The following is a 12,163-nucleotide window of genomic DNA, read 5'->3' as shown; positions in this document are numbered from 1 at the left end:
AGGGGAGGAGGAGAGTATTGGAGGGGAGGAGGAGAGTAGTGGAGGAGAGGAGGAGAGTAGTGGAGGAGAGGAGGAGAGTAGTGGAGGAGAGGAGGAGAGTAGTGGAGGAGAGGAGGAGAGTAGTGGAGGAGAGGAGGAGAGTAGTGGAGGAGAGGAGGAAAGTAGTGGAGGAGAGGAGGAGAGTAGTGGAGGAGAGGAGGAGAGTAGTGGAGGGGAGGAGGAGAGTAGTGGAGGAGAGGCTCTGTTTTCTTTTATCTTGTCTTCTGTGCAAATGCTGCCGAGAGACTTGGAAGTGGCTGTCCTTTGCGTGACGTGGTGACGCCATGTCGGCCAACTTACTGTCGCTCAGAAAACCCAAACACACTCTGACATGTTTCCTCTGTCTGATGTCATGGCCGCTGACAGCTGTGGCCGGCTCATCTCGCTGTTGAAAGAGAGAGGAAAGAAAGGAGGAGTGCGGTGGTGGGTTGGGCTTACCGTACCCGTACGCGTGGCTGCCACCTCACCTGTGGACTGACACAACCGGGTCAGAGGTCCGGGTCTGAGCTCCAGGGGTGTATCTGTTTCCATGACACCGGCAGAAGTTGTGGGGGGGTGGTAATGAATCCCCAACTACCTCAGTATGTCAGTGTGCATTTGTGTCAGACACACACACTGTGTTACGGGGCCCCGTGGCGTGTGCAGTGGCAAGGCACCAGGTGGAGCTCCAGTCAGGCTCCAGGTGTGTCTGACACATGATTATATCCACTAAGCCACTTTTACCTCTCCTCTCCCACACCTACTGATGGCTGTGTTGGTGTCGGTGTCTGCTTGTGTGTGACAATGTTAAACGTCTGGTGGGGTCTCCCTACAGCATCCTGGGCTACCTCCCTACAGCATCCTGGGCTACCTCCCTACAGCATCCTGGGCTACCTCCCTAGGGGTGTTGTGGCAGACCAGAACAGACCACAACAAACCAGAACAGACCAGACCAGATCACAGCAGACCAGACCATAGCAGAGAACAGACCAGACCACAGCAGAGAACAGAACACAACAGACCAGAACAGACCACAACAAACCACAGCTGAGAACAGAACAGACCAGACCACAGCAGAGAACAGACCACAGCAGAGAACAGAACAGACCAGACCACAGCAGAGAACAGACCACAGCAGAGAACAGAACAGACCAGACCACAGCAGAGAACAGACCAGAACAGAACACAGCAGAGAACAGACCAAAACAGACCAAAACAGACCAGAACAGACCAGAACAGAGAACAGAACAGCCCAGAACACCCCAGAACAGAGAACAGAACAGAGAACCTCCACGTTCTCTCTGCTTTATTCCCATGATAGTGAGCTGCAGAGCTGTAAAGAGGGGGATCCCCACAGAAATACAATAACCAGACATTCTATGGGTATCCACACCATCCACTGTGAGCACGTCCACACTCTACAGGGGGGGTGAAGTGAGTAAGCACACAGGAGGGGAGAACTAAGTCACAAGCCCAGAGAGGTGAGGGAATCCCAGAGAGGTGAGGGAGAACCCCCAGGGAAGCCCAGAGAGGTGAGGGAGAACCCCCAGGGAAGCCCAGAGAGGTGAGGGGGGGGCCCCAGGGAAGCCCAGAGAGGTGAGGGGGAGGCCCCAGGGAAGCCCAGGCCAGACAGGGGGACTAAGGAAGCACAGGTTATCCTCAATGCTCACTTTCTTTTAGAATATCAAAGCTGACTCCCTGTCGGATCCAGACACGCATAACAAGACTTTTCCAAACCCCCCTGAGTCAAAAGTGTGTGTGCGTGCATAATGTGTGTGTCCGTAGTATGTGTGTGTCTAACCCCCAGCTCACTGATGTAAAATAAACACATTTTTCTCCCATCCCTGGAAGTCCTGACCCTCTAGTCTCTCCTCTCCATCCCTGGAAGTCCTGACCCTCTAGTCTCTCCTCTCCATCCCTGGAAGTCCTGACCCTCTAGTCTCTCCTCTCCATCCCTGGAAGTCCTGACCCTCTAGTCTCTCCTCTCCATCCCTGGAAGTCCTGACCCTCTAGTCTCTCCTCTCCATCCCTGGAAGTCCTGACCCTCTAGTCTCTCCTCTCCATCCCTGGAAGTCCTGACCCTCTAGTCTCTCCTCTCCATCCCTGGAAGTCCTGACCCTCTAGTCTCTCCTCTCCATCCCTGGAAGTCCTGACCCTCTAGTCTCTCCTCTCCATCCCTGTCATAGACTCACTGCTCTTCCATCTTATTTATTTAGCTTTGATCTCTTTTCCTTCCCACTGAAGTGGCATGCTGCTCTCTGCCCGCTCTCTGGCTGCTCTCTGCCCGCTCTCTGGCTGCTCTCTGCCCGCTCTCTGGCTGCTCTCTGCCCGCTCTCTGGCCGCTCTCTGCCCGCTCTCTGCCCGCTCTCTTGCCGCTCTCTGGCCGCTCTCTGGCCGCTCTCTGGCCGCTCTCTGGCCGCTCTCTGGCCGCTCTCTGGCCGCTCTCTGCCCGCTCTCTGCCCGCTCTCTGGCCGCTCTCTGGCCGCTCTCTGGCCGCTCTCTGGCTGCTCTCTGGCCGCTCTCTGGCCGCTCTCTGGCCGCTCTCTGGCTGCTTGGGGAAGACAGTGTTGTGCTCCTCCTAGTGCCTGCTTTGAGCACTGGGCAGACGTTTTGTCATTATGGAGAATGGGAGGGATGAGGTGTGTGTGTGTGCGTGCGTACAGACTCTTGGCCATCTCTCTCCGTTCCCTAATACACCCCCTCTCTCCCTAAGCAAACACCTGGAGACTGCCTCCCCCCCTCCCTCCCCCTCCTCTCTAATGACAGGCCACAGCAAAACAGGAAACAAGGCTGTGCTCCCGGTGATGCCATGGAAATTGGTCCGAGTGGAGGGCCTTTGTCTAAACATGAGCTCACCCTACAGAGAGAGAGAGAGAGAGAGAGAGAGAGAGAGAGAGAGAGAGAGAGAGAGAGAGAGAGAGAGAGAGAGAGAGAGAGAGAGAGAGAGAGAGAGAGAGAGAGAGAGAGAGAGAGAGAGAGAGAGAGAGAGAGAGAGAGAGAGAGAGAGAGAGAGAGAGAGAGAGAGAGAGAGAGAGAGAGAGAGAGAGAGAGAGAGAGAGAGAGAGAGAGAGAGAGAGAGAGAGAGAGAGACACGCAGAGCGAGAGAGCGAGAGAGAGAGAGAGAGACACGCAGAGCGAGAGAGCGAGAGAGCGAGAGAGCGAGAGAGAGAGCGAGAGAGAGAGAGAGAGAGAGAGAGAGAGAGAGAGAGAGAGAGAGAGAGAGAGAGAGAGAGAGAGAGAGAGAATCAGAACTGAGGGAGGATGGCGTGTCGTGAGAGAGGTGAGAGGGAGCAGATGGAGAGGAGTGTGAGCGAGAGAGACAGAAGGAGGGATAGAGGAGAGGGCGGATAGAGTTCAGAGAAAATAAATCTAGCTTCTAGGCTGGTGGTGAAGGGAGCGGTCACGCCATTGACTTTTCCCTCATTTAACAGTATGACAGTATGAGGAACAGAGGTCAGGGCCTTCTCATGCACCGTCAGACTGTAGCACTGCAGTCTCTCTCTTACTCCCTCTCTGTACCTATCTCTCTCTTACTCCCTCTCTCTGTACCTATCTCTCTCTCTCTCTGTACCTATCTCTCTCTGTACCTATCTCTCTGTACCTATCTCTCTCTTACTCTCTCTCTGTACCTATCTCTCTCTGTACCTATCTCTCTCTGTACCTATCTCTCTCTTACTCCCTCTCTGTACCTATCTCTCTCTCTCTCTGTACCTATCTCTCTCTGTACCTATCTCTCTCTTACTCCCTCTCTGTACCTATCTCTCTCTTACTCTCTCTCTGTACCTATCTCTCTCTGTACCTATCTCTCTCTTACTCCCTCTCTCTGTACCTATCTCTCTCTTACTCCCTCTCTGTACCTATCTCTCTCTTACTCCCTCTCTCTGTACCTATCTCTCTCTCTCTCTGTACCTATCTCTCTCTCTCTCTGTACCTATCTCTCTCTCTCTCTGTACCTACCTATCTCTCTCTCTCTACCTATCTCTCTCACCCCTCTCTCTCTATGTACCTATCTCTCTCTCTCTGTACCTATCTCTCTCTCTACCTGTCTCTCTGTCTCTCTACCTATCTCTCTCTCTCTCTGTACATATCTCTCTCTCTCTCTGTACCTATCTCTCTCTCTGTACCTATCTCTCTCTCTGTACCTATCTCTCTCTGTACCTATCTCTCTCACCCCACCTCAATCTACACATTCCCCTATCTCCGTCTCCCTCTCTCTCCCGGTCTGTGTGAGGGCTGATATTTAAATGTGTTTGTGTAATGTATGATATTTACCCAATAAAGGGCTGAATTAGAATTGTCTCTCCTACCTTCTCCCAGGCGGTGTATCTGGACCAGTTGCTGTCCTGTGTGGATGTTCTGTTGTCTGTGTGTGAGAAGGACTGTTGCTCTGTCAGTCTACAGCTGTTACAGGTGCTGGTTACTGTCCAGAGCCTCTCCACTGAGCCACTGCTCACTGACAAGGTAAGATGTGCTCACATACACACACATACAGTACATGGACACACACACACACAAACCCACCAGCATGCTTGCATGGACACAGACACACATATGTCTACACACCCATACATCAAACCCCAGCTCACTACCCAAGTAACACACACACACACACACACACACACACACACACACACACACACACACACACACACACACACACACACACACACACACACACACACACACACACACAAACCCACACACAAACCCACACACAGCCTCACCCAGTGGCTCTAACGAACAATCCCATGATCCTCTCTGTCTTCAAGGCAGGCCCCCCCTCCCCTGTGGGTTCAACGTTTATAACCCACAACCCACCTCACCTGTGTAACTACTCTTCTCCTTCTCTGCTCTGACATCTAGAATGTTTTACCATTTTTTCCCTGCCCTCTTTCTTTCCATCCCCCTCCTTGTTTATTACAGCTGTGAGTAGGTTTTGTATAGCGGGCCAGAGAAGCTATTTGAAGAATGTAAGTGTTAGCCCTGGTTCAAAGTGGGCACAGTGGAACTCAACAGTCTACTGTAATTACCCATTTAGTCAGAAATTGCACCTTTGGAGTGGAACTAGTTTAAACCGTTGCCGAGGGTGAAAGGAGGCGGTTTTGAGAGAGAGAGAGAATCAGCCCCAGCGCCATCTTTCCTCACGCCTACTGCCATTACATGCCACGCGAGCACCATCCTGCCGCGAAGGACACTCGTCGTCCGGCTAACTTGACCCAGAATAAAACTTAACAACATAGAGAAGAGGCGGAGGAAACAGAAGACTGTCAAAGCCCTGTGTTATGTCTTAGTTTAGTCTGTCTGTTTGGACTGTATGCTAATAGCAGGTCTACGAGGAGAGGAGCGGGAAGTGGAGTTGCACTCTGGCCAACGGATGAATGACTGACCACTCAGTGGCCTTCTAAGTCTGACTGTCTGTGTCTGTCTGCAGAAACGGTGTCCTGTTTGGAACTGGGAGGAAGAATAGGGACAGGGACATGGGGGGAAGGGGGGAAGGCGGGAGGGAGAGCATGGCCTTGGGCATTCCTGGACGCTGTTCCGCCTCCCAGTGGGAATGGCAACGCTAGTTTTCCCAGAAAAGGAGCTTCCAGTCAGGGGTTTGTGGGGGGGAGGGGTGTAACACTATTGACTCTAGAGGACAGTCAATCAGACAGTGTCCATCCCCGCCTCCCCTCAAGGGGGCCATAAGGGGGACCATAACGCACCCCTCGAGGTCACTTCCTCTGTCCTGAAGAGACAACACTATGCTCACACTCCTTTCTCTCACTCTGCTCATTTCCTCTCCGTTGATGTTTATTGTGACTATGGGATGTATGCTTCCTGTTTGTTTTCTGTATGGGTACATGTGTTAGTGTTTGCATCGGAGTGGTTTGATGTATCACACTAAGAGCATGTGAAGCACATTGTTTACAGAGTTTTTGGAAAGTGATTATTTTCATCGTAAAGTTACTGTTCATGCTTCTGTTTCCGGATGTAATCTAAACTGTTCATGCTTCTGTTTCCGGATGTAATCTAAACTGTTCATGCTTCTGTTTCCGGATGTAATCTAAACTATTCATGCTTCTGTTTCCGGATGTAATCTAAACTTGCAACATAAACATTTTATTGAATTTGTTGATCACTTTCTCTCACCTTCCCTTCCTGTTTCTCTCACCTTCCCTTCCTGTTTCTCTCACCTTCCCTTCCTGTTTCTCTCTCCTTCCCTTCCTGTTTCTCTCTCCTTCCCTTCCTGTTTCTCTCACCTTCCCTTCCTGTTTCTCTCACCTTCCCTTCCTGTTTCTCTCTCCTTCCCTTCCTGTTTCTCTCTCCTTCCCTTCCTGTTTCTCTCTCCTTCCCTTCCTGTTTCTCTCACCTTCCCTTCCTGTTTCTCTCACCTTCCCTTCCTGTTTCTCTCTCCTTCCCTTCCTGTTTCTCTCACCTTCCCTTCCTGTTTCTCTCTCCTTCCCTTCCTGTTTCTCTCACCTTCCCTTCCTGTTTCTCTCTCCTTCCCTTCCTGTTTCTCTCTCCTTCCCTTCCTGTTTCTCTCTCCTTCCCTTCCTGTTTCTTTCACCTTCCCTTCCTGTTTCTCTCTCCTTCCCTTCCTGTTTCTCTCTCCTTCCCTTCCTGTTTCTCTCACCTTCCCTTCCTGTTTCTCTCTCCTTCCCTTCCTGTTTCTCTCTCCTTCCCTTCCTGTTTCTCTCTCCTTCCCTTCCTGTTTCTCTCTCCTTCCCTTCCTGTTTCTCTCTCCTTCCCTTCCTGTTTCTTTCACCTTCCCTTCCTGTTTCTCTCTCCTTCCCTTCCTGTTTCTCTCTCCTTCCCTTCCTGTTTCTCTCACCTTCCCTTCCTGTTTCTCTCGCTCTCTTCATCTCTCTCCATCTCTCTCTCTCTCTCCCCATCTCTCTCCCTCTCCATCTCTCTCTCTCCCTCTCCATCTCTCTCTCTCTCTCTCCTCTCCATCTCTCTCTCCTTCTCCATCTCTCTCTCTGTCTATCCCTCTCCATCTCTCTCTCCTCTCCATCTCTCTCTCTCCCTCTCCATCTCTCTCTGTCTCTCTCCTCTCCATCTCTCTCTGTGTCTCTCTCCTCTCCCTCTTCATCTCTCTCCATCTATCTCTCTGTCTCTCTCTCTCTCTCCTCTCCATCTCTCTCTCTGTCTCTCTCCTCTCCATCTCTCCCTCTCCATCTCTCTCTCTGTCTCTCTCCTCTCCATCTCTCCCTCTCCATCTCCCTCTCCTCTCCATCTCTCTCTGTCTCTCTCTCTCTCCCTCTCCATCTCTCTCTCCTTTCCATCTCTCTCTCCTCTCCATCTCTCTCTCCTCTCCATCTCTCTCTCCCTCTCCATCTCTCTCTGTCTCTCTCCTCTCCATCTCTCTCTGTGTCTCTCTCCTCTCCCTCTTCATCTCTCTCCATCTATCTCTCTGTCTCTCTCTCTCTCTCCTCTCCATCTCTCTCTCTGTCTCTCTCCTCTCCATCTCTCCCTCTCCATCTCTCTCTCTGTCTCTCTCCTCTCCATCTCTCCCTCTCCATCTCCCTCTCCTCTCCATCTCTCTCTGTCTCTCTCTCTCTCCCTCTCCATCTCTCTCTCCTTTCCATCTCTCTCTCCTCTCCATCTCTCCCTCTCCATCTCTCTCTCCTCTCCATCTCTCTCTCTGTCTCTCTCTCCTCTCCCTCTCCATCTCTCTCTCTTCTCCATCTCTCTCTCTCTGTCTCTCTCTCCTCTCCATCTCTCTCTCCTCTCCATCTCTCTCTCTCAGGCAGAGCAGAGCGTAGTGTCTCTATGTAAGGTCCAGGTTCTGCCTACAGTAGTTGACCTCTACAGGCAGCACATGGATCAGCTGCTCCAGTGGCTCTCAGCCTCTCAGAAGACCTGGACCAGCTACTCCCCCCAGAGACTGCAGCTCCAGGTCATCGCCACCCAATCAGGTGAGACTATAGGTCAGGCTTCTCCAACCGTGTTCCTGGAGAGCCTTCCCTCCTGTAGGTTTTACATCCAACTCCAGTTGTAACTAACCTGATTCAACTGATCAGATAGATATTCATTCAAATCAGGTGTGCTAGATTAGGGTTGGAGAGAACCTACAGGAACAGGGTTGGAGAGCTCTGCTATAGGTCATCTCTGGCCAATCATGTGAGACTATAGCCACATCGCTGGCCAATCACGTGAGCATATAGTCACATTGCTGGCCAATCAGGTGAGAATACAGGTCAATTCTGTCCAATCAGAAGACCAATCTGTAACCAACCCACAGTCATATCTGGCCAATCAGGTGAGACTAAAATCACATTATTGTCAGAATCATGTGAGACCAAAGGCAGATAGGAAGAGGCGAAGCAAGAGGTTTACTCCGACCAAAATCTGTCCACGAAAATAAGCCCAAGAAGGGAGGAAGTTTTGGTCAATGGGAGAGTGTTGAATTTGGTCAACAAAAAATGGAATTGCTCATTTGCTAAGTGAGGCTTATTTGATCAAATTAAAGTTTCGCAACGGTTAGGTTGTTACAAATTTACTGATATACATTTACATTACATTTAAGTCATTTAGCAGACGCTCTTATCCAGAGCGACTTACAAGTTGGTGCATTCACCTTATGATGTCCAGTGGAACAACCACTTTACAATAGTGCATCTAACTCTAAGGGGGGGGGGGGGGGTTAGAAGGATTACTTTATCCTATCCTAGGTATTCCTTAAAGAGGTGGGGTTTCAGGTGTCTCCGGAAGGTGGTGATTGATTCCGCTGACCTGGCGTCGTATATAAGTGGACACACGTTGCATTTACATTTACATTTAAGTCATTTAGCAGACGCTCTTATCCAGAGCGACTTACAAATTGGTGCATTCACCTTATGACATCCAGTGGAACAGCCACTTTACAATAGTGCATCTAAATCTTTTAAGGGGGGGGGGGGGTGAGAAGGATTACTTTATCCCATTTACACAACTTTAAAAAATACAACTTCATTTTGGAGTTGTGCCTGTTGTCATAGGGAGAGGACTCATCATGGATATAACCCGTTTTAGTGTGGATATTGCCATTGAGGGCTTCCACCATTTTAAAATAGACAATTAGGTGGGATTCCTATGATTTTGGAGCAATCGGCCAATGAAGAATAAGAAAATTGACTACTTTAAAATGGAAATGGCTTCAATGGTGCTGCCCTTGCGGTCACAGACTCTATAATGGCACAGATACATAGATGAGTCCTCTATCTATCTCTATGGCCTGTTGTTCACATGCGTATCTGCCCTCTCATTGGCTAGAATGGTCCCACCTGATCTCGCCGCCTCCACCCTGACTTCCATATTTGAGGACATGTATTTCTATTGTTAGTGCGGGTCACTTGACTATCTTGTCAATATAGTATACAATATTTGCTACATGTCATCGCTGGCCAGTCAGGTGAGACTATAGTCAAGTTATTACCTCCATTTTGTTTCGACACCAGTCCTATAAATACCAGTTATAGAGTGGATATTGTCATTGAAGGCAACCCTTCATTCCATACCAGCCAAACAGCCACCATCATAGATTTACACTGAACAAAAATATAAACACAACATGCGATCATTTCAAAGATTTTACTGAGTTACAGTTCATATAAGGAAATCAGTCAATTGAAATGAATTCATTAGGCCCTAATCTATGGATTTCACATGACTGGGAATACAGATATGCATCTGTTGGTCACATATACCAACAGGGGCGTGCGTCAGAAAACCAGTCAGTATCTGGTGTGACCACCATTTCCCTCATGCAGTGCGACACTTCTCCTTCACATAGAGTTGATCAGGCTGTTGATTGTGGCCTGTGGAATGTTGTCCCACTCCTCTTCAATGGCTGTGCAAAGTTCCTACACCTGTCAGGAGGCTGGATTGTCTTGGCAATGGAGAAATGCTCACTAACAGGAATGGAAACAAATGTTGGTATGTCCATTCTATTCACTTTATTTCTACGCTGTCATCTGGATGACTCTGAGACAAATCAAAGACCTTTGACTCAAGTCCCCTTTAGAAACACTCACACAGACAGAAAGCAACCTGCCTGGCTACACAAACTCCATGCACAGGCAAAACGCTACATCACGCCCATGGATGTTAGTTTCTTCTTCGCAATGAGTCTGTATCTGAGTACCTCCTCTACGATTTGTAGAATGGAAATCCATTCTAGACCGTCTGATTGGTCCCAGAAACCGATGGTTTGGGCCAGAGGCAGAACAAAAATGGGTAAAGCAGCACTTTTAAAAATGTGTCATTGGCTTTGATACTCTGATGGTTAGAGATGATCCAATCGCTGATGACTTTGTTTTGTACAACAGCAGCACTTTTAAAAATGTGTCATTGGCTTTGATACTCTGATGGTTAGAGATGATCCAATCGCTGATGACTTTGTTTTGTACAACACCGCGCACTTTGACGTCACTACAAACGACTTCAATGATGGCAGTCTGACTGAAGTATGTAGCGAATGATAGCAGCAGAATAATTCAGTTTGAGGCATCTGGCAAGTCAGCAACATAACCTGCCGTTATCCAGCTACACACAGAAAGCTTGTCATTAGAGCCAAGTTATCTTAGTGACTAGGGTAAATCCCCCCACTCCCAGTCTGTCTCAGTCCAGGTCAGGGAGGGTTACAGGGCTCTGAACCTCACTTTACACATTACTTTACCCCTATCCCCCATAATCCTCCGACATTACACCTCCGACACACGTTCTTTCATCCCGGATTTCTCTCTCTGTCTCTGTCTGTCTCTCTGTCTGTCTCTCTGTCTGTCTCTCTGTCTGTCTGTCTCTGTCTGTCTCTTTCTCTCTCTCTCTGTCTGTCTGTCTGTCTGTCTCTGTCTCTCTGTCTGTCTCTCTGTCTGTCTCTCTGTCTGTCTCTCTGTCTGTCTCTCTGTCTGTCTCTCTGTCTGTCTCTCTCTGTCTGTCTCTTTCTCTGTCTGTCTGTCTGTCTGTCTGTCTGTCTGTCTGTCTGTCTGTCTGTCTGTCTGTCTGTCTGTCTGTCTGTCTGTCTGTCTGTCTGTCTGTCTGTCTGTCTCCATCTCTCTCTCTCACACACTTGCACTCCAGACCTATACACTCTTATAAAAAAGGGTTCTTCGGCTGTCCCCATGTAGAACCCTCTATGGAATTGTTTCTACGTGGAACCCAAAACGGAAACCTTTTAGGGTTGTCTGTATATTTATAATTATAGACAAGTTATTTTTGTTCTTTAGAGTTGTATAGCTGTACTGTTGTTCATGCTTAATCAGGACCAATTGATTTACACAGATATTGTTCAGATGATAGTAACAGGATGTACTGAAAAGGATTTGAGGTTTTTTCTCAGATTGTATGGGAACAGCAATAAACAGCTAAAGTATGTCCTCTAGTCCCCTAAACCTCCAGTCATAACTGACCCGTCCATTCTAAACCTCCAGTCATAACTGACCCGTCCATTCTAAACCTCCAGTCATAACTGACCCGTCCATTCTAAACCTCCAGTCATAACTGACCAGTCCATTCTAAACCTCCAGTCATAACTGACCCGTCCATTCTAAACCTCCAGTCATAACTGACCAGTCCATTCTAAACCTCCAGTCATAACTGACCCGTCCATTCTAAACCTCCAGTCATAACTGACCAGTCCATTCTAAACCTCCAGTCATAACTGACCCGTCCATTCTAAACCTCCAGTCATAACTGACCCGTCCATTCTAAACCTCCAGTCATAACTGACCCGTCCATTCTAAACCTCCAGTCATAACTGACCCGTCCATTCTAAACCTCCAGTCATAACTGACCCGTCCATTCTAAACCTCCAGTCATAACTGACCCGTCCATTCTAAACCTCCAGTCATAACTGACCCGTCCATTCTAAACCTCCAGTCATAACTGACCCGTCCATTCTAAACCTCCAGTCATAACTGACCCGTCCATTCTAAACCTCCAGTCATAACTGACCCGTCCATTCTAAACCTCCAGTCATAACTGACCCGTCCATTCTAAACCTCCAGTCATAACTGACCCGTCCATTCTAAACCTCCAGTCATAACTGACCCGTCCATTATAAACCTCCAGTCATAACTGACCCGTCCATTATAAACCTCCAGTCATAACTGACCCGTCCATTATAAATCTCCAGTCATAACTGACCCGTCCATTCTAAGCCTCCAGTCATAACTGACCCGTC

General features: G+C 48.9%; 1 protein-coding gene across 3 annotated transcripts in view; it reads left to right on the top strand.

The window, feature by feature from the left end:
• The window catches only part of dnaaf5 (dynein axonemal assembly factor 5), a 75,018-nt gene that overhangs the window by 28,984 nt on the left and 33,871 nt on the right, over window positions 1–12,163 (top strand). For all 3 annotated transcript variants that reach the window (XM_071411650.1, XM_071411733.1, XM_071411821.1), the window contains exons 7-8: window positions 4,336–4,479; window positions 7,751–7,919. In XM_071411650.1, coding sequence (XP_071267751.1) covers window positions 4,336–4,479; window positions 7,751–7,919 — 313 coding nt within the window. The remainder of the gene's footprint in view (window positions 1–4,335; window positions 4,480–7,750; window positions 7,920–12,163) is intronic.

This window comes from Salvelinus alpinus, chromosome 1, assembly GCF_045679555.1.
Source record: "Salvelinus alpinus chromosome 1, SLU_Salpinus.1, whole genome shotgun sequence".
NCBI lineage: Eukaryota > Metazoa > Chordata > Actinopteri > Salmoniformes > Salmonidae > Salvelinus > Salvelinus alpinus.
This window is presented reverse-complemented; position numbering and strand designations above follow the sequence as displayed.